At 46.6% G+C, this 21,088-nt stretch overlaps 1 protein-coding gene across 1 annotated transcript in view; it reads right to left on the reverse strand.

Annotated features, from left to right (window-relative positions):
- LOC119974723 (septin-5-like) overlaps window positions 1–19,955 on the reverse strand; it is a 239,204-nt gene extending 219,249 nt beyond the window's left edge. The window contains exons 1-2 of the mRNA XM_038813880.1: window positions 19,901–19,955; window positions 19,735–19,742 (exon numbers count right to left, since the gene is read on the reverse strand). Of these exons, the coding sequence (XP_038669808.1) occupies window positions 19,735–19,742; window positions 19,901–19,943 (51 nt within the window). The 5' untranslated portion in view covers window positions 19,944–19,955. The remainder of the gene's footprint in view (window positions 1–19,734; window positions 19,743–19,900) is intronic.
- Between the last annotated feature and the right edge of the window lie 1,133 nt (window positions 19,956–21,088).

Below are 21,088 nucleotides of genomic sequence, written 5' to 3' on the forward strand. Positions count from 1 at the left end.
CTTAACGCTACAACACAAACTGAGTTGCAATCCACCAGGAGTGATTCCACTGTAAATTCTGGAGGACACATCTGCCAAAGGGATATTTCCACAGAGTCGCAGCGCAAAACCTCCCGCAAAATGAAATCTCTGCGGTAGCTGAAATTAAAACGGAAAATGCTGGTGGGAATTATAGAGACAGAAACAAAAAGAACATTTCAGTCCTGTGACCTTACGGCAGTTCGCGTCACTGAGCATTTCCAGCATTTTCCATTGTCATTTCAGATTTTCAGCATCCGCAGTATTTTGCTTCTGTGTCACTGTCAAGCTTTTTTTTTCAATCTTTTCAAATTGAGCTCCGTGATATTTTCCTGCTTGTCAGAATTCTAGTTAGGAATGGAGAGATAGTTCAATGACATCATCGGGCATGAGGTTATTGGAGCATAATTGTTTCTCTTGGGAATTTCATCATTAATATATTGGAACATATGCTATCAAGTTTAATTGTTTACTAAATCATCTCTGTTCTACATCGTCTGGTACATTTGCACTTCTATGGTTTAAAAAAGATTAAGCAGTGAGTTTACAGATTAGGGGTGGAATTCTCCGGCCGTTGGAATTCCCTGTTCCCAGGGATAGTACATCCCTGTTCGCAGGTTTTGCAGCGGCATGGGTGGCTTCAATGGGAAATTCTATTGACAAGAGGCGGGAGTAGAGAATCCTGCCCCAGTTTTAGGGTACTGTGTAGACAAATACTGGGGGTATTGATTAGACAGGTCTCAGCTTATCAGTCACTTGCGTATGGTGATATCAATTATAGATACAGGTTGGGACATTAATTATTGACTATATCAATTTGTTGGGGTATTAGGACCATTAGCACATAGATGTCTTTGTATACTAATCCCAGACATAAATTTTTGTTAAAAATAAATTTAGAGTACCCAATTAATTTTTTCCAAAGGGGCAATTTAGCGTGGCCAATCCACCTACCCTGCACATCTTTGGATTGTGGTGGCGAAACCCACACAAACACGGGAAGAATGTGCAAACTCCACACAGACAGTGACCCAGAGCCGGGATCGAACCTGGGACCTCGGCGCCGTGAGGCTACAGGGCTAACCCACTGCGCCACCATGCTGCCCTATCCCAGACATAAATACCTCATTCTAATTTCAGACCATTATGAACTGTTCGGAGTTCTGTGGATACGTAGAGATTAAAACTAAACTAAAACTTAAAAGGTGGTATGTTGATAAAATTCCAGTACAGACCAATAACTTTTAAGAAGAAACTCAAACTTCCAGTTAATAGCTGAAATAACGACACATCAAGATTTCACATGTTAAAACTTGTCCTGTAACAAATGGCCAAAAGCACTATTGACTAAACACTACTTTCTTTTTGTAGGCAACTTATTTTCTGATCTATACAGACAAACTTTCAACTTTTATATTTATCACACATCGCACTCTCCATGGAATTACAGCCCTTATCATAAGCACTCTACAATTCCTTCCAGCTATCAATTGTTTCCCATAACCCCATTTTATTGTGTAGTAACACTGAGTGACCATCTCCAGATGCTTTCCTCAGTTTCCAGGGAGTTTTTTTAAATCCACCACCAGCAGTAAAATCTGTTTGGATGATTCTTCTTCTACCGACCATGCAAGGATGAATCTCCTGTAATTCTTAGATGCCTGCAGGATGTGTCTCTTTGACTAGAGAATGTCTGCATCCCACATCTGGAAGTCAGTAGATTGCTAAGCCAAACACCCTTTTCTCTCTTATGACCACATAAAAACTGCTCTCTGCCTGAAATATTCATTGATTAATGGGAAGACTGTAACTTTATCTCAGGTATGGCTTCCTTTCTCCTCTTCCCCATGACAATGTGAAACACAGTAATCTTATATTGAAGTACAAATGTTAATTGGCTATCCTTGATCCCAACTCCATTTCATCTTAGAAACGAATGGACGGTTTACAATATAACTCTTTACGACCCAATACCTACAACATCTTTCTGGGACTTTGGAAGACACAGAGTCTACTCATTGTACAATGCAGAGCCTGGTAGTATTGTCTCCAAACATAAATACCTTGCATAAATACCCCGCTCGTGGCAGAATCAGGATTCACACACCCCATCGACCTCATGATGGGTCAAGAGGGTAAACATTTATGTAGGTGCCCCAAAAGTCCATCCGTGTCTGAAATCCTGCCCACCCTACCCCAACCAGACCCCCCCACCAGAGACACCCCCATATCAGAGAACCCTACAACAGAGAAGTCCACATATCAGAGAACATGCCATAAGAGAGAACCCCCCCACAAAACAGGAACCCCCCATAAGAGACTCCCCCCCCTCTCCACAACAGAGGCCACCCCTAATAACAGAGACCTCCCTGTCTTCCCCAACACCAGTCACCCCAGCCTAGATGCTAAAGGGCAGTCCAGGCAGCAAGAGTGAAGAAATCATTGCTTTTTCACTCACCTGTCCCTTATAGCTGAAGCCTCAGGCAGATGTCTAGAAAGCAGCAGCTGTAACGTCATAGCATGCAAAACCACATCACACACTCAGGTCCTTTGATCTGTAAGGCTTTTAAAATAACTTTTATGAGGCTGTTGACAGTTTACGGACAACCAGATGTCTGGATTATTTAATTTAATTTCTCTTCACACTTTAAGAACTTCAAGTAGCCTGCTGTGAAACTAACTGCAGTGCTTATAAACATCTAGGAGTTAAGTGCTTTCACTTCATCGTTTTATCAACGGAAAGCACTTACTTGCTTTTGATGTGGTCATGAGCTGTCAATCATAGTTAGATGCTTTTATAAATATCTTGCCTGGAAACATAGGGAGGGGTTCCATTGTTGCTTAGAGACCCTACCTGTCAGTGGCTAACTGCACATTCTCAGCCACCTTTGGAGTTTGTGTCCATTTTAAAATATAAAGTATATAGATATTTTTGAAGTCCAAGATGTCTGTGTATAATTCCATGTTTTATTTTTGTCCATCATCATAACACTTTCTAACTTGGTTATTGCATTATGCTCTTAGTTTGTGGATTTGATGAATCCCACACATCACTTAATCAGCCGGTTACTCAGAATATCTAGCTCACAAGCATTTTATTGACACTTGGAGGAAGTGTTACAGTATTTTATGAGTGACAAGGACAATCGGAATCATTACTGAAAGCTGATGGTTTAAATCAATTCAATGATTTCTGTCACCTCACAATTTAGGAGCACTGTGAACATATGTTGCTAAATATTCAATGATCGAAAAGATTCAGTTAAGACAAGAAAGAAAACTGTTGAAGTGTTGTACTGAGCTGACTAATCCTAGCAATTTCACAAAGAGACAGAATCCTGCCTTAAAATATCTACATACTCTATCACATTCTCAAATCTCTTAGGTTTAAGAAAGGATCAATGAATTAATGATGTGACAGAACCAAATATGATTTTGCTGCAAAGGACTGACAGCCACTTTATTTTGATGCATGGTACATAGTTGGGGAAAGTAAACAAGCTAGGTTAATGTCACACCCCCTGATGAGGGGGGCATGGTGGCACAGTGGTTAGCATTGCTGCCTCACAGCGCCAGGGACATGGGTTCAATTGCAGCCCTGGGTGACTGTCTGCGTGGAGTTTGCACATTCTCCCTGTGGGTGCGTGTGTTTCCTCCGGGTGCTCCGGTTTCCTCCCACAGTCCAAAGATGTGCAGATTAGGTGAACTGGCCATGCTAAATTGCCCTTTAGTGTCCAAAGGTTATCTGGGTTCTGGGGATAGGGCAGGGATTGGTCCTAGGTAGGGTGCTTTTTTGGAGGGTCGGTGCAGACTCGATGAGCCAAAAGGCCTTCCTCTGCACTGTAGGAATTCTATGATTCTGTGACACAGACTTTGAAAAGGCACTTGGTAAAAAGCCATATGATAGATTTCTGAGAAAATTTTGAGCTCATGGAAGAAAAAGGACAGAAGCAGCAGGAAAATTGGCTGGGTGACGAGAAACTGAGAGTAGAGGTCGATGACTGTGTTTTGGACTGGAGGAAAGTCAACGGTGGAGCTCCCCAGGGTTCTGCTCTTGTGCTATTTTTAATTACCTGGATCTTAGTGCAGGGCACAGTTTCAAAATTTGGAGATGATACAAAAACTGAAAGCATTGTGGAGTGTGAGCAGGGTAGCTCAGAACAAATAAAGGACATAGACATGGTGGAATGGGCTGACAAGTGGCAGATGCAACGTAATGCAGAGAAGCGCAAAGTGATTCATTTTGTAGGAAGAACACGGATAGGCAATATAAAATGAAGAATACAATTGTAAAGGGGATGCAGCAGTAAAGGGACTTGGGTGCAAGTATGTATAAATCATTTAACGTGACAGGACAGGTTGAGAGAGAGGATAATAAAGAATCCTGGGCTTTTTCAATAGAGGTGTAAAGTACAAAAGCAAGGACATTATGCTAAACCTGTATCAAACACTGGACTACTGCATCCAATTCTGGGTATCACACATCAGGAATGATGGAAAGGCGTTAAGAAAGTGACAACAAGGTTCATGAGAACAGTCACAAGGATGAAGAACTTCAATTACAGTAATGCATAAGGTTATTAGTTACTAACCAGAATACTAAATGCTAAAATCTAACCATTATTAGTAACGAATATCTAACTTAATTAAGAATCCGTCATACAAAGAACAAAGAAAATTACAGCACAGGAACAGGCCCTTCGGCCTTCCCAGCCTGCGCCGATCCAGATCCTTTATCTAAACCTGTTGCCTAGTTTCCAAGGCCAGGTCTTGGTAGTATAGTAAAGTGGGAAAAGTTAGAAATAGGGCACAGTAATCCAAGGTAGAGAGATTCTGGGTGTTTGTGACAAGTTTTAAACAGCTTAATTCAGCTAAAGCTGAGACCTTGAAGGGATGTGTTTGGTATTCAATTGTAATAATTATGTTAACATGCCATTTTTTAACTATTAAGACCTAAGAGACCCCAGGGTGATTAATTTTAGGCGTGGCAACTATGGGCTTTTCACAGTAACTTCATTGAAGCCTACTTGTGACAATAAGCTATTATTATTATTATTATTAATAAACTGTTCATGGCTGGATACTATTTTGGACCAACCAATTAAACCTGAGAGATAAATTAAGAGGCAACCCCTTAAAGGGAGATTGCAACAAAAAAAACCTCAAAGGAAACTTAAAACATCAAAACTAATTAAAGGGGTTGATAAAACACACTTGTCCCCACAGTGCCCACCGGGCATGGAAGGCCTCAGCCATGCCAGTGGACACTGCATGATCCCTCTCTAAGGACACCTGGCTGCTAACGTGGCCATGGAAAAAGGGAGGACAGTTTGGCCGACGATCTCCTTGATTCCCCCACTGCCTGGTGGCAAGCTTGGACAGACCCAGGAGCAGGTTCACAAGGAGATACTCCTTCCTCCCCACCAGGTGCCCAAAGATCAGGAGCATGGGGCTGAAGTGCTAACAATCCTGAAGTAAAAGTATTTCCTGAAGTAAAAGTATTTCCAAAAAACTAAAAAGAGGGTGCAGTCCATAACAACTTATATACGCGTGGTCCATGGACTCCACAATTCTGCAGAAAACACAGGCATCTTGGGAATCCATGATCTGACACATTCTACATTGTATGGGACTGATTTGTGTAATGGCCTCTTTCCCAGGTCCCCGATGGTAAAAGGGAGAACTGCCCCGTCGATAACAGACTCAGGACCAAAGCACTGGTTTGGATTGGACTACAATCGCTAAAGTACGATTGCATAATTCATTACCTCCTGACTTTAATTGTATTATTAAGAAGCAGTGTTGATATTGCTTCAAAAATAATCTTTGAATACCCAGGACTGCTGACACAGGAGAACAGCGTAAATGAATCAAGGGGAAAGCACATATTTTCATGTCCAAAGTACTTTATATGGTAACAGTATGTGAGTGTTAGTCACATGGACGGGGCTAAACCTGCAGAACCAATCATCAGGTGGAAACAACATACACAAAGAGTCCAAAACAGAATAAAAGAGCACAGCCAAGAACTTATAATGGGATGGAGGAACACCATAGCAGACAGCATCGCAACTATGTAAAGACAGCATAGTAAGACAAAGAGCAGAAGAAGCAATGATGTCCAAGCTGAGGAGTGTGCTGTACATCCTATGTTAACACTGGAAGTAAAGTGTGTAGCAACATGCAAACCACTGTCTGGTTTGTCAATTTTATATCTTTTTGTACTTAATAAATTCTCCCCAATTGCTTCACATTGATCTGTTCCTCAGATGGTGTTCTTTGTCAAGTTCAAGAATCTTTACATTGTGCAGGTGAACAAAAATTGGAATGTCTAGGCTTCCCAAAGTGATAAGACTTTGAAGCTTTGAGCCAAGGGAAGCGAGCAAAGATGGATATGAAATGGTGCGATGCTTATGTGAAAGATAGCTGGTAGGACAATAAAAGCGTGATCAAGCACAGTGAAGGAGGAGTTTATTGTATAAGAGCCAAAAGAGATAAAGTTTGTGCGATGGAGAAAACTGGAAGTGAGAAAACAAGGCAAGAGACAAGGGGAATGTAGTAATCTCTTTATATCAATATACAGTAAGAAGTCTTACAACACGGAGCACTCCTTAGGTGAAAGGGTATTCACCTGAGGAAGGAGCAGTGCTCCGAAAGCTAGTGATTCGAAACAAAACCGTTGGACTTTAAGCTGGTGTTGTCAGACTTCTTACTATGCTCACCCCAGTCCAACGCCAGCATCTCCACATCATTAATATACATGATCAATGTATGTAATGATAGTACAGGCAATTGAACACTAGATGTCTCACTGTTAGGACCTATACTAATAGCTTTCCCGCTCTTTCTGTGGAGAGTGCGTATCAAGAGTAGAGAGAGATAAGACATAGGAAAGCTAGAGAGAGAAGAAGTTATAAGTTTATCAAAGCATTGTATTGTATAATTTAATTAGTTATCGCCACAATTGTTTCTTTATTGTACTAGTTGAGTATTAAGTAAAAAGAACTCACAATATTTATTTATATTAATCAATAAATTAGTTTATCTTTACAAGAAGATTACTGCTCATTTCAATAACTTGGCTGGTTCAAAAGAGTAATATATATATTACGCAAGGTAATATAACATGGTACCAGGATAAATTAATCTTTTAAGAAAGACTAGTACAGAAATTTGAACAAGAAAAATCGGAATCAACTATTCGACGACAGAAGTCATTACAACTTTGGAATCTTCGGCGAAAACAGAGTTTAGATGGACCAGTGTAAGCTCCAAGATATCTAAAGACCACTGGTAATCTGCATTTAAACTGCAAGTTGTTTAAACAACCATTTCTACTCTATCTAGAAGCTAGTGATTTAAACGCTGTGTCTGATACAAGACAAATTGCTTTTCTTCTGGCCCAAGCAGGACCGCAAGCAATTGAGATTTATAACTCGTTTAATTTTGCTGCTACTGAAGATAAATCAAAGTTTGAACAAATTATCGTGAAATTCAATGACCATTGCAAGATGCAAACTAATGACATCTTAGAAAGATTCAGGTTTCAGAAGTGAATTCCAAAAGTTGGTGAACCGGTGAATAACTTTGTCACAGATCTCAAGCTATTCGCTCAAACCTGTAACTATGCGGATCTTACTGATTCCCTTATTAGAGATCAAATTATTTATGGAATAAATGATGATGCTGTGCGAGAAGCTATAATTCGGCAAAATGATTTAACGTTGAAAATCACGATAGAAAAATGCATCTCCAGTGAACAGACCAAAAGTCAGTATTTAAAATTTTATCCTAAGGAAAAAGGCTCAAAAGTATACCACGAGGCAGAGAAAATCAAAATGGTGTTGCAGGCAGCACAGAAGAATGTTCGGGACAGCAGCTATCCAGCGCATGTATTCTCAAGCTCGGGACATGCGTACTTCGCACAGAAATGCGAGAGGTTGCAAAAGAGGTCTGCGCATGCGCGAACGTCAAACATGTGTCAGTGACAACGTCATTGCGTGTCATAGGTGTGCAACGCCCGTTTAAAGGGCAATGCCCTGCTTTTAGAAAACGCTGTCTGAGATGACCCAAGCTACATCATTATGCTTCTCAGTGTCAATCATCTGCAAGTTATCCTCCTCCTGCACATATACAGAACTACAATGTGAGAGCTGTTAACAAAGATGAACAAATCAACACTCAACATGATTTCACAAAAATGATGAAATTTTCTCGTTGGGAAATACTTTCTTCGTTGGAGAGGTTGAGGCATCTATGCAAACAAACAAGCAAAGATTATCTGCAAGCTAGCAAAAAGGTACTTGAAGCAACACAAAACATTCGACACAAAAACAAAATTTAAGTCCCATTTTCAGATGGTTCTCAGAGTGGGACAATTGCCCATTGGGCGTTTGCACTTCCCTGGCAATTACCATGTAAACCTTCAAATCTGAGCTGGGGACCCAGTGCATCTTTGGGGTAATCCCGCCCACCCACCTGCCCCCAGTCACTCTGCCCTGGAGTTTGGACTTTATGCCTCCTTTATCTCATTAAAGTTGTCTCATATCTGAACTTTGCAGCCAATTCGGTCTCATAACAATTGTCATAAACTGCTCAGAAAAACAGCAGATGGATTGGAGAAGCTGGGACAGCGGTCCTTGAAGAAGAGAAGATCGAGTGGAGACTTGCTAGAGGTATTTAAGATAAAGAAGGGTCTGGATCAGTAGATCAGGGAAACTGGTCCCGTTGGCGGAAGAATTGAGAACCAGAAAGCATAGATTTAAGGTATTTGAGAAAAGAAGCAATGCCGACATGAGGAGAAATGTATTTAGGTGATGAATGATTCGGATCAGGAATGCACTGTCTGAGAGTGTGGTGGAGGCAGATTCACACAGCAAGTGGTTAGGATCTGGAATGTACTGTCGGAGAGTGTGGCGGAGGCAGATTCACATAGTGAGTGGTTAGGATCTGGAATGCACTGTCGGAGAGTGTGGTGGAGGCAGATTCACACAGCGAGTGGTTAGGATCTGGAATGCACTGTCGGAGAGTGTGGTGGAGGCAGATTCACACAGCGAGTGGTTAGGATCTGGAATGCACTGTCGGAGAGCGTGGTGGAGGCAGATTCACACAGCGAGTGGTTAGGATCTGGAATGCACTGTTTGAGAGTGTGGTGGAGGCAGATTCACACAGCAAGTGGTTAGGATCTGGAATGTACTGTCGGAGAGTGTGGTGGAGGCAGATTCAATCGAGGCTTTTGAAAGAAAAATGGAAACTGGGACAGGAAAATGTGTAGGGCTTGGGGCAGGGGAGTGGCACGCAGGAAATTCTTCCTGCAGGGAGCTGACATGGATGGGGTGGGCTGAATGGCCTACTATTCTGTAATTGTTCTGCAATTCTGTGGTAACAGCCCTCTTGCCTCAGAGTTAGATTGTTCTGGGTTCAAGTCCACTCTAGAAACGTCAGCACATTCTCTAGTTCTGACATTAATTACGATATTGTTAGAGATGTAGGGGGCAATTTTATAGGTGGAAACAGATACAAAATGAGTGCTCTGCTAATCAGGCAAACTGTTTGAAAGTCTGCACTTAGCACACAGTTTATATCCCCATTGCTGATCATCATAATTTCAATTTGCCTGGAGGTGCTAAACTAGACAAGTGCGGATTAGGTGCAATTTGCATGAAGCAGGAAAGATGTGCATTCATTGTACCCACTGCCACAGAAGGTGTGGAGTTCTCGGAGGCTGAGGAAGCTATTCTCCCTTGCAGGAGCTAGTGCTGCCTTACCTGGTCTTATAGTCTCCATTGCTCCAGGCAGTGGAGGACCCTGAGCAATAAGTCCATGGCTACCCCTGTAAGGTGGAACAACACAGCCCTCAGAGTTGGCAAAATAAGTGTTGCTTGGGTATCGGTGAAGTCGTGACAAAAAGATCACCAGACGTGTTTCAAAGGCCCTTTCACAATTTCAAGCAGCAAGTGGAACATAAAATTGCAAGTAACCTTTTAAGTAGCATTTGAAATTGATACCAATGCTGTGTTTCCTTCTATACTGCTGGTTGTTGTGAGGAGAAGGCACAAATTGAAGTTCTAGCGAGGCGCCTGATGCACAATCAATGACTACTAAAGCGAGGTTGTAGTATAACTGAAGGCTTTAATAAGCTAGATGTTTCCCCCAGCAGCTCAGGTACAGAAAGGAAACTGCTGGGGCGGCACGGGCTCTTATACCCCGCCTTGCAGGGCGGAGCTACCATACAGGCTCGACCAATGGAAAGCATACATTATCTACCAATGGTGTTCCAGCATTACTAGGTACCATAATACCTCTACACAGACTACCACATTCATCCCCTGTTAAAAAAAAAGAGTGTCCAGCGGGGGTGGTGGCTTGGTATTATAACATGGTAACGTGGTAGAAGTTATGGTTATAGAGGTACCGTAATGCCTCCTTACAGCGTTTTGCCTCATTATCGTAACTATTTACAATTTTACAATTAAATATATACACGTTAAAATGAAGCAATCAGTCGATCGGGGGTCCTGGTCATCCTCTGTGATCGACGAAGCTTCGGTAGTGACGCCGGTGGAGGCTTGGGCGTTTATGAATCCGGGAGCGTGGTTTCGATCTCTGTGGCAGCTTCAACACCCTTAGACGGCGCTGGAGGGGGAGCTGATTGACCTGGGAAGGGAGCGTCGCGGGGTGCGTGGGTGGGCAGGGGGGCCGGCGGAAGAACTGATCCTCCTGGGAAGGGGGCAGCTGTAAGGTGCACCGGTGGGAGAGGGGGCCGGGACCAAGACAGACTCCCCGGCGCCAGTAGGAGCTAGGACAAAGGCAGGCCAACGAACACCTAGGGCCCGCCCAACGATCAGGGAACAACTCCAGTATTGGAGAAAATCGATGAGAACGATTGAGACCTGGTCCAATTAATTGGGACCAAGTCCAGGGTCCTCCCAAAAGGGTGCGAAGCCTCTGGGGCCTATAAGATAGCGTCCCCAAGTTCAGTTCGTTCTTCTTGGCCTTGGCTCTCAATGAGGAGAGACCTGCCTAGCAGCTGCATCAACCAAGTAAGTCTCAGATCAACGCACGCTACGAGATAGGCGCTCCTAGCTACTATTCCGTACCAGCTCGAAGCCGACAGAATCAGAAACGGACAAAGGCCATTGTTCCTCTAACCTTGTGGGCCATTCGAAGCTAAGTACAGGCCTTTAGTAATAGTGATAGTTTAGTAAGTAGAGTTTTATGCATGAGTATTGTTTGACTGTGTGTATAATAAATGTGTATTGATTTCAAACTTACTAACTGGTGTATTGAGTTATTGATCAACACTTGGCTTTGAACCTCGTGGTGGTATCAGAAAGATACCTGGTGATTCTAGAGCAAAAGGTTATTAAAACAGAGCAATTAAATAAAAGCATAACGAGCAACAGGAAAACATGGAGACGTTTGTGAGGTGTTTGGTTGGTCGTGGTGCAGAGCAGGGACTGAATGGAGTGGTGGGCATCCGGGAAGACTTCCTGCCAGCAGGAGACTGGGAGATTTATGGACCGTAGGGCCAGTAGGACGGTCTTCCAGACCGTTCCGTTCTCCCTCTCTACCTGTCCGTTACCCCGGGGGTTGTAACTGGTCGTCTTGCTCGAGGCAATGCCCTTGCTGAGCAGGAATTGACACAGTTCGTCGCTCTCATAAAGGATCCCCTATCATTATGTATGTAAGCGGGGAACCCGAACAGTGTAAAGATGTTATGGAGGGCTTTGATGACCGTGGTTGCGGTCATGTAGGGGCAGGGGATGGTGAATGGGAATCGGGAATACTCGTCAATCACATTCAGGAAGTACGTGTTGCGGTTGGTAGAGGGGAGGGGACATTTGAAGTCCATGCGGAGGCGTTCAAAGGGACGGGAGGCCTTTATCAGGTGCGCTTTCTCTGGCCGGTAGAAGTGCGGTTTGCACTCCGCGCAGATTTGGCAATTCCTGGTGGCTGTCCAGACCTCCTCGATGGAGTAGGGCAGGTTGCGGGTCTTGACAAAATGGAAGAAATGAGTGACCCCCGGGTGGCAGAGGTCCTCGTGGAGGGCTCGGACGCGGTCCACTTGTGCGTTGGCACAGGTGCCGCAGGACAGGGCATCAGGAGGCTAGTTTAGCTTCCCGGGACGATACAAGATCTCGTAGTTATAGGTGGAGAGTTCGATCCTCCACCGCAAGATCTTATCATTTTTAAATCTTGCCCCGCTGTGCATTATCGAACATGAAGGCGACCGACCGTTGGTCAGTGAGGAGAGTGAATCTCCTGCCGGCCAGGTAATGCCTCCAATGTCGCACAGTTTCTACTATGGCCTGGGCCTCCTTTTCGACTGAGGAGTGGCGGATTTCGGAAGCATGGAGGGTACGCGAGAAGAAGGCCACGGGTCTGCCGGCTTGGTTGAGAGTGGCCGCCAGAGCTACGTCGGACGCGTCGCTCTCGACCTGGAAGGGGAGGGAATCGTCGATGGCGTACATCGTGGCCTTTGCAATATCTGCTTTGATGCGGCTGAAGGCCTGGCGGGCCTCTATCGACAGGGGAAAAACTGTGGTTTGGATCAGAGGACGGGCCTTGTCTGCATAGTTGGGGACGCACTGGGCGTAGTAAGAAAAAAAACCTAGGCAGCGCTTCAGGGCCTTGGAGCAGTGAGGGAGGGGGAACTCCATAAGGGGATGCATACGTTCAGGGTCGGAGCCTATAACTCCATTTCGCACTACGTAGCCGAGGATGGCTAGGCGGTCGGTGCTAAACATGCATTTATCCTTGTTATACGCAAGGTTAAGAATTTTCGCGGTCTGGATAAATTTTCGGAGGTTGGTGTCGTGGTCCTGCTGATGGTGAAATTATCGAGATACGGGAATGTTGCCCGTAAACCGTATCGGTCAACCATTCGGTCCATTTCTCGCTGGAAGACCGAGACCCCGTTAGTGACACTGAAAGGAACCCTTAAAAAGTGGTAGAGCCGCCCATCTGCTTCGAATGCAGTGTACTTGCGGTCACTCGTGCGGATGGGGAGCTGGTGGTAGGCGGACTTAAGGTCCACCGTGGAGAAGACCTTGTATTGCACGATCCTGTTTACCAGGTCGGATATGCGGAGAAGAGGGTACGCGTCCAGCTGCGTAAACCTGTTGATGGTCTGACTGTAGTCGATGACCATCCTATGCTAAAAATAAAAGCAAATTACTGCGGATGCTGGAATCTGAAACGAAAGGGACAATGCTGGAAAATCTCAGCAGGTCTGGCAGCATCTGTAGGGAGAGAAAAGAGCTAACGTTTCGAGTCCGATGACTCTTTGGCAAAGCTAACAGACAGAGAGAGTGGGAAATATTTATACTGTGGAGTGAGAATGAAAGATGAGTCATAGCCTCAGAAACCCAGGGAAACTTGTTGCTAATGGCCACAGAAACCAAGGGGAAAGAGTGCTAATGGCAGTCTCCAGAGAGGACAAAAGATGTGAAAGGTCAAACAGCAGGGAAACTATCAGAGGATGAACTGTAGGTGTGGGGGGAGGGCAAGGGGGAAGCAAAGGGGAGAAAGGTGCAGGAAACGTGCAGGGAAGAAAGAAATGGTAAAAGACAGTTAAAATGAAATGAAAACAAATGGGTCGAGGTGGGGCTGATCATCTGAAGTTGTTGAATTCGATGTTCAGGCCGGAAGGCTGTAGCGTGCCTAAGCGGAAGATAAGATGTTGTTCCTCCAGTTTGCGTTGCGCTTCACTGGAACATTGCAGCAGGCCAAGAACAGACATGTGGGCATGGGAGCAGGGTCTTTTGCTAAAATGGCAAACAACAGGAAGGTCAGGATTTGAATGCGCACAGACCGAAGATGCTCAGCAAAGCAATTACCCAGTCTGCGTTTGGTCTCTCCGATATAGAGGAGACCACATTGGGAACAGCGAATGCAATAGACCAGATTGAAAGAGGTGCAAATGAAACGCTGCTTAACCTGGAATGAGTGTTTTGGGCCTGGAATGTTAAGCATGGAAGAGGTAATGGGGCAGGTGTTACACCTTCTGCGATTGCATGGGAAGGTGCCACGGGTGATGGGAGAGGTGCTGGTATGGCGGAGGAGTGGACTAGTTTGTCTCGGAGGGAACGGTCTCTGCGGAATGCTGACAGAGGGAGTGAAGGGAAGATGTGTTTGGTGGTGGCAACACGCTGGAGTTGGCGAAAATGGCGGAGGATTATGCTTTGCATACGGAGGCTGGTGGGATGAAATGTGAGAACGAGGGGCCTCTATCCTTGTTCTGGGAGGGAGTGGAGGGGGCGAGGGTAGTGGCACGACAGATGGACCGCACGCTGTTGAGGGCCCTGTCCACAACTGTAGGTGGGAAATCACGGTCGAGGAAGAAGGAACACATTTTCAAAGCACCATTTTGGAAAGTGGCATCGTCGGAACAAATGAGATGGAGGCGAAGGAGTTGAGAGAAAGGGATGGAGTCCTTACAGGGTGTATGGTGTGAAGAGCTGTAGTCTAGATAGCTGTGGGAGTCAGTGGGCTTGTAGTGGATATTAGTGGATAGTCTATTGCCGGAAATGGAGACAGAAAGATCAAGGAAAGGAAGGGAAGTGTCTGAGATTGTCCAGGTGAAAGTGATGGAGGGGTGGAAACTGGAAGCTAAGTTGATGAATTTTTCCAGGTCCGGGCGAGAGCATGACGCTGCACCAAAATAGTCATCAATGTATCGGTAAAGGAGTTGTGGCAGGGGGCCCGGATAGGCCTGGAACAAGGGATGTTCCACATACCCCATAAAAAGGCAAGTGTAGCTAGGACCCATGCGGGTACCCATTGCTACACCTTTGATTTGGAGCAAGTGAGATGAGTTAAAGGAGAAGTTGTTGAGAGATAGAACGGGTTCAGCCAGGCGGAGGAGAGTGGTGGTGGATGGGAATTGTCCGGGTCTCTTTTCGAGAAAGAAGCGAAGGGCTCTCCGGCCATCCTGGTGTGGGATGGAGGTGTAGAGGGATTATACATCCATGGTGAATAGGATGCGGTTAGGGCCCGCGAACTGGAAGTTGTCCATATGACGCAGGGCAACAGAGGAATCCCGGATGTAGGTGGGGAGGGAATGGACCAGAGGAGTGAGGATGGAGTCGAGATAAGAGAAAATATGTTCGGTGGGGCAGGAGCATGCTGACACAATGGGCCTGCCGGGACAGTCTTGTTTGTGGATTTTAGGAAGTAGGTATAAACGGGCTGTCCGGGGTTGGGGGACTATGAGGTTGGAAGCCGTAGGGAGAAGGCATCCTCATTTCCTCTTATCTCGACTCCATCCTCACTCCTCTGGTCCATTCCCTCCCCTGGTGTCCTTGCCACAACTCCTTTACCGATACATTGGTGACTATTTTGGTGCAGCGTCATGCTCTCGCCCGGACCTGGAAAAATTCATCAACTTCACTTCCAGTTTCCACCCCTCCATCACTTTCACCTGGACAGACACTTCCCTTCCTTTCCTTGATCTTTCTGTCTCCATTTCCAGCAATAGACTATCCACTAATATCCACTACAAGCCCACTGACTCCCAGAGCTTCCTAGACTACAGCTCTTCACACCCTACACCCTGTAAGGACTCCATCCCTTTCTCTCAACTCCTTCGCCTCCGTGGCATTTGTTCCGACGATGCCACTTTCCAAAATGGTGCTTCGAAAATGTGTTCCTTCTTCCTCGACCGTGATTTCCCACCTATAGTTGTGGACAGGGCCCTCAACAGCGTGCGGTCAATCTCCCGTGCCACTACCCTCGCCCCCTCCACTCCCTCCCAGAACAAGGATAGAGGCCCCTCATTCTCACATTTCATCCCACCAGCCTCCGTATGCAAAGCATAATCCTCCGCCATTTTCACCAACTCCAGCGTGTTGCCACCACCAAACACATCTTCCCTTCACTCCCTCTGTCAGCATTCCGCAGAGACCGTTCCCTCCGAGACAAACTAGTCCACTCCTCCGCCATACCAGCACCTCTCCCATCACCCGTGGCACCTTCCCATGCAATCGCAGAAGGTGTAACACCTGCCCCTTTACCTCTTCCATGCTTAACATTCCAGGCCCAAAACACTCATTCCAGGCTAAGCAGCGTTTCACTTGCACCTCTTTCAATCTGGTCTATTGCATTCGCTGTTCCCAATGTGGTCTCCTCTATATCGGAGAGACCAAACGCAGACTGGGTGATCGCTTTGCTGAGCATCTTCGGTCTGTGCGCATTCAGGATCCTGACCTTCCTGTTGCTTGCCATTTTAACAAAAGACTCCCTGCCCACATGTCTGTTCTTGGCCTGCTGCAATGTTCCAGTGAAGCGCAACGCAAACTGGAGGAACAACATCTTATCTTCCGCTTAGGCACGCTACAGCCTTCCGGCCTGAACATCGAATTCAACAACTTCAGGTGATCAGCCCCACCTCGACCCATTTGTTTTCATTTCCTTTTAACTGTCTTTTACCATTTCTTTCTTCCCTGCACGTTTCCTGTACCTTTCTCCTCTTTGCTTCCCCCTTGTCCTCCCCCCACACCTACAGTTCATCCTCTGATGTTAGTTTCCCTGCTGTTTGACCTTTCACATCTTTTGACCTCTCTGGGGATTGCCATTAGCACTCTTTCCCCTTGGTTTCTGTGGCCATTAGCACACAATTTCCCTGTGTTTCTGTGGGTATGACTCATCTTTCATTCTCACTCCACAGTATAAATATTTCCCACTCTCTGTCTGTTAGCTTTGACAAAGAGTCATCGGACTCGAAACGTTAGCTCTTTTCCCTCTCTACAGATGCTGCCAGACTTGCTGAGATTTTTCAGCATTGTCCCTTTCGGACTATCCTATGCTTCTACCCGGTCTTTATCACTACTACTTGAGCTCTCCAAGGACTGTTGCTAGCTTCAATGACTCCTTCCCTCAGTAGCTAGTGGACCGCCGACCTAATAAAGATCCGATCCTGGACACTGTACCGTCTGCTCCTGGTGGCGACAGGTTTGCAATCCGGGGTGAGGTTCACAATCCGGGGTGAGGTTCGCAAACAGGGAAGGCGGATCGACCTTGAGGGTCGGAAGGCTGCAGACAGTGAGAGGGGGTATAGGGCTGCCGAATTTGAAAGTTAGACTTTGGAGTTTGCACTGGAAGTCTAACCCTAGGAGTGTGGCTGCGCAGAGGTGGGGAAGGACGTAGAGCCGGTAATTTTTGAACTCGCTTCCCTGGACCGTGAGGTTTGCTACACAGAACCCCTTTATCTCTACTGAGTGGGAATCGGAGGCCAGGGAGATTTTTTGATTAACAGGGTGGACAGGGGGAGAAAAGCGCCTTACTGTGTCGGGGTGTATGGAGCTCTCTGTGCTCCCAGAGTCGATTAAGCAGGACGTCTCGTGTCCATTAGCACCGTTGTAGTAGCAGTTAAGAGTGTTTGAGGCCAAGACTGGTCCAGGGTCACCGAGGCTAATCGTGGCAGCAGCTGGGTGTTCTCGTCGGGCAGTGTGTGGTCATCTGCAGAGGTCCTGGGAGTCCATCCAGGATGGCAGCGCTCACTGGTCGCATGTGGCTGTGGGCGCACAAAATGGCGGCGCCCATCCATCGCACGCGGCATCAGCAGAACAAGATGGCGGCGTCCGGAGGCCACACGTGGCCCTGGAGGAGGAAGATGGCGACGCTCGCTGGCCGCAAGGGGCCCGTGGAGAGGGTTGTAGTGGCGGTGCGCATTCGCTTCCCGAGACAGCAGCGACTGCCCGGGCCTGGCATACCGCCACGAAATGGCCCTTTTTGCCGCACCCTTTACAGGTGGATGAACGGGCTGGGCAGCGCTGTTGGGGGTGTTTGGTTTGTCCGCAAAAAGAGCAGCGGCCCCCCCCCCCCCCCCAAGGTTGCTGGGCCGTCTTGCAGCGCAAGCTTGTGGGGGAGTGTGGGGCATTGCCTCGTAGTCGGCTGCAGAGGGATTCTACGCTACCCAGGGGGATGCCGCGCAGTCAGGGACGTAGGCGCGGGCGTTTCGGGAGACCACATCCAGGGAGCCGGCAAGGGCCCGTGCCTCGTTGAGGCCTAGAGTTTCTTTCTCCAGCAAACGCTGGCGGACTTGAGAGGACAGCATACACGCAACAAAAGCGTCCCGAATCAACAGTTCAGTGTGGTCGTTTGCTGAAACTTGCGAGCAGCTGCAGTTTCTCCCCAATACCAGGAGCGCACGGTAGAATTCTTCCAGTGACTCACCAGGAACTTGTCGCCTCGTTGCTAGTAGATGCCGGGCGTAGACCTGATTTACAGGGCGAATGTAATGTCCTTTCAGCAACTCCATCGCGGCATTGAAGTTGTCCGTGTCCTCAATGAGGGTGTAGACTTCTGGGCTCACCCTCGAGTGCAGGATCTGCAGTTTCTGTTCTCTTGTGGGTGTGTTTTCTGCCGTTCCGAGGTAGCCGTTGAAGCACGCTAGCCAGTGCTTGAAAGTCCCCGCCGAGTTTATTGCGTGGGGGCTGAGTTGCAGACACTCCGGCTTGATTCGGAGCTCCATTCTTTAAGTCTAGCTTATTAAATTGATGCACAATCAATGACTACTAAAGCGAGGTTGTAGGACAACTGAAGACTTTAATAAGCTAGATGTTTCCCCCAGCAGCTCAGGTACAGAAAGGAAGCTGCTGGGGCGGCACGGGCTCTTATACCCCGCCTTGCAGGGCGGAGCTACCATACCGGCTTGACCAATGGTAAGCATACATTATCTACCGATGGTGTTCCAGCATTACTAGGTACCGTAATACCTCTACAGACTACCATACTGCCAAAATGCCACGCGATCTCTTTAAGCAGAGCTCGCAGGCATTTGTATTGGCGATTAACTGTTTAATATGCCTCTGTGTGAGTTTCCCAAACTGGTTTCAACTCCTTTACCAAGACGCCATTTTGAGAAATCAGCATTTCAGTTTGAAATTTGCCTTGGCCACTTCCCTCAGGCTCCTTCCTAATGCATTCAAGGAAAACCACCTGAGCTGTCTGTTCGATGAGACCTTAAAACCATAGGTCCCAACAGCGAAGTGGATGTGAAAGATCTCTTGGCAGTATTGGACTAAGACCAGGCAGGAGTCCCTGGAAATAATTAGGCCTCAACTGATCAGTGATCTCATTACTGTTTGTGAGATCTTGCTATGCACAGTTTGGTAATCACTTGTCTCCAGAACAGCAGTGACAGCAAGTCAGAACGATTCCATTGGCTATCCTGCTTATATACATGGTGTTATTGAAAGTTGATGGAATTACGTGGGGGGGGGGGGGGGGGGGAGGTGTGGCAGTTGGAAGCTTCCAGGAAATCCAACGGGATTGGGTGTGACACTGCCTCTAGACCTTGACCTACAGAAAATTGAGCATGAGTGTAAAAGCAGCCTTGCACCCAATCCAGTACATAGAATCCTTACAGTGCAGAAGGCAGTCATTCAGCCCATCGAGTCTGCATCAATCCTCTGAAAGAGCACCCTACCTAGGTCCACTTCAACACCCTCTCCCCGTCTAACCTGTACATCTTTGGACACGAAGGGCGATTTTAGCATGGCCAATCCACCTAACCTGTCAGGTGTCTTCATTGTGCTTTCCTCCCCCCCCCCCCCCCCTCCAACAGTATAGAAGGCGGCTATTCAGCCCATCTTTCTTTGGTTTGCTAAATAAACTGGATTTCTCAATGGTTCCCGTGTTCATGAGGCCGTAGCACACTCGTTAGTCCCAAGAGAATGGTCAGAAGGCAATTCAGGTGCTTTGAGCTCTTACCTCCCAGTCTGGATCATTCAAGCAGATGTGGTGGAGGTTCCCAAAGTCACAGCAGGAGGGAGGAGCCGGCATAGCGAGAAAGGAGAAAGAGAAAGAAATGGGCGTGAGTTGGAGAGAGCTGCTGTGGGCCGGAGGGGATCACTGTGCAAGGGGTCAGGTCACTCACCCATACTGAGCAGCGCCTTCTGCAGAACGTCATCGGTCATCATCACCCGGGGAGGGCTCGTTCCGGGTCCTGGCAACTGGATCGCGGATACTCCTGCTCACTGTGGCTGCCTTTGCCAAGGCTCAGATTGCCTCTCCCTCTTTATGCCTGCCTGATGTCTTGATCATTTCTCACCAACACCCTTCCCCATCACAAAGGACACGGGCACCTCCTGCACACGCCACAATGTAGACCAGGGGAGACCTGGACGGACCACACTGGGGTCCCACCGCTGGGGACAGGACTCAGTCACCTGTCTGGGAATACCCCAACCAGAAGGTCAGAAATAACCCTGACCCGGCAGTTACACCAGAGGCGACCAAACAGCAACCTAGTTGCAAATTAACAGCAAATGTCACTTTCTACTTTTACAAATACCCTTCGACACTTGAATGGGTCCTCTTCTTTCTTTAGGTCCATAGGTTCCTCAATGTCACTCTCAAAGAAGCACCGTCCCCATTGCAAAATGCTCAACATGCCTCTGGTTGAGAGGGTCTCACCACTCCCCTTGAAGAAAGATGTGGGAGAATTAATGAGGAAAGAATATGGGAGAATTAATGAGGAAAAATGTGGGAGAATTAATGAGGTTATTGAAAAGCCAAAGACTTGCTACACTGAATACTGGCGAGGAAGTCTGATTAAAAACCGGATTAACATCGACAGATTTTGAACAGCCCTCTTGAATGTTGTCACTGCTGCTATGGGGCCTGTGGGCTCCAAATTCCTTGGAGACAGGGATGTTGTCTTTGGTCAAATGTTCACTGAGGTAACAGAACAGCAGGTTTTGTTGCATATTTACTTAAAATGCCTCAATCGGATTGAGTTGTCCTGAGCAACAAGTGGTTGGAAATATTGGCACGAAAGCAAACGGTGCCTGTTATACAGTTTGGAGTACATTTTCTGTTTGGCCTGAGGCAAATAAGCAACATTGGTGAAACCTGGTTATGACACCCTGGGCATGGTCAATTCCAGCCTCACGACCCTGCAGTCCCAACACAAGTGAATTGGCTGCCCAATAATTTACAGTCACCAGGTTTGTAAGTTGAAATACAATTAATGTTTATTTATAACTCAAATAAATTTGAAATAGGCAGTAATTCTAATAGAATTACCACAAGCTATCCCCTTTAACTAATCAACCCTCTATCC

Source organism: Scyliorhinus canicula, chromosome 12 (assembly GCF_902713615.1).
Source record: "Scyliorhinus canicula chromosome 12, sScyCan1.1, whole genome shotgun sequence".
NCBI lineage: Eukaryota > Metazoa > Chordata > Chondrichthyes > Carcharhiniformes > Scyliorhinidae > Scyliorhinus > Scyliorhinus canicula.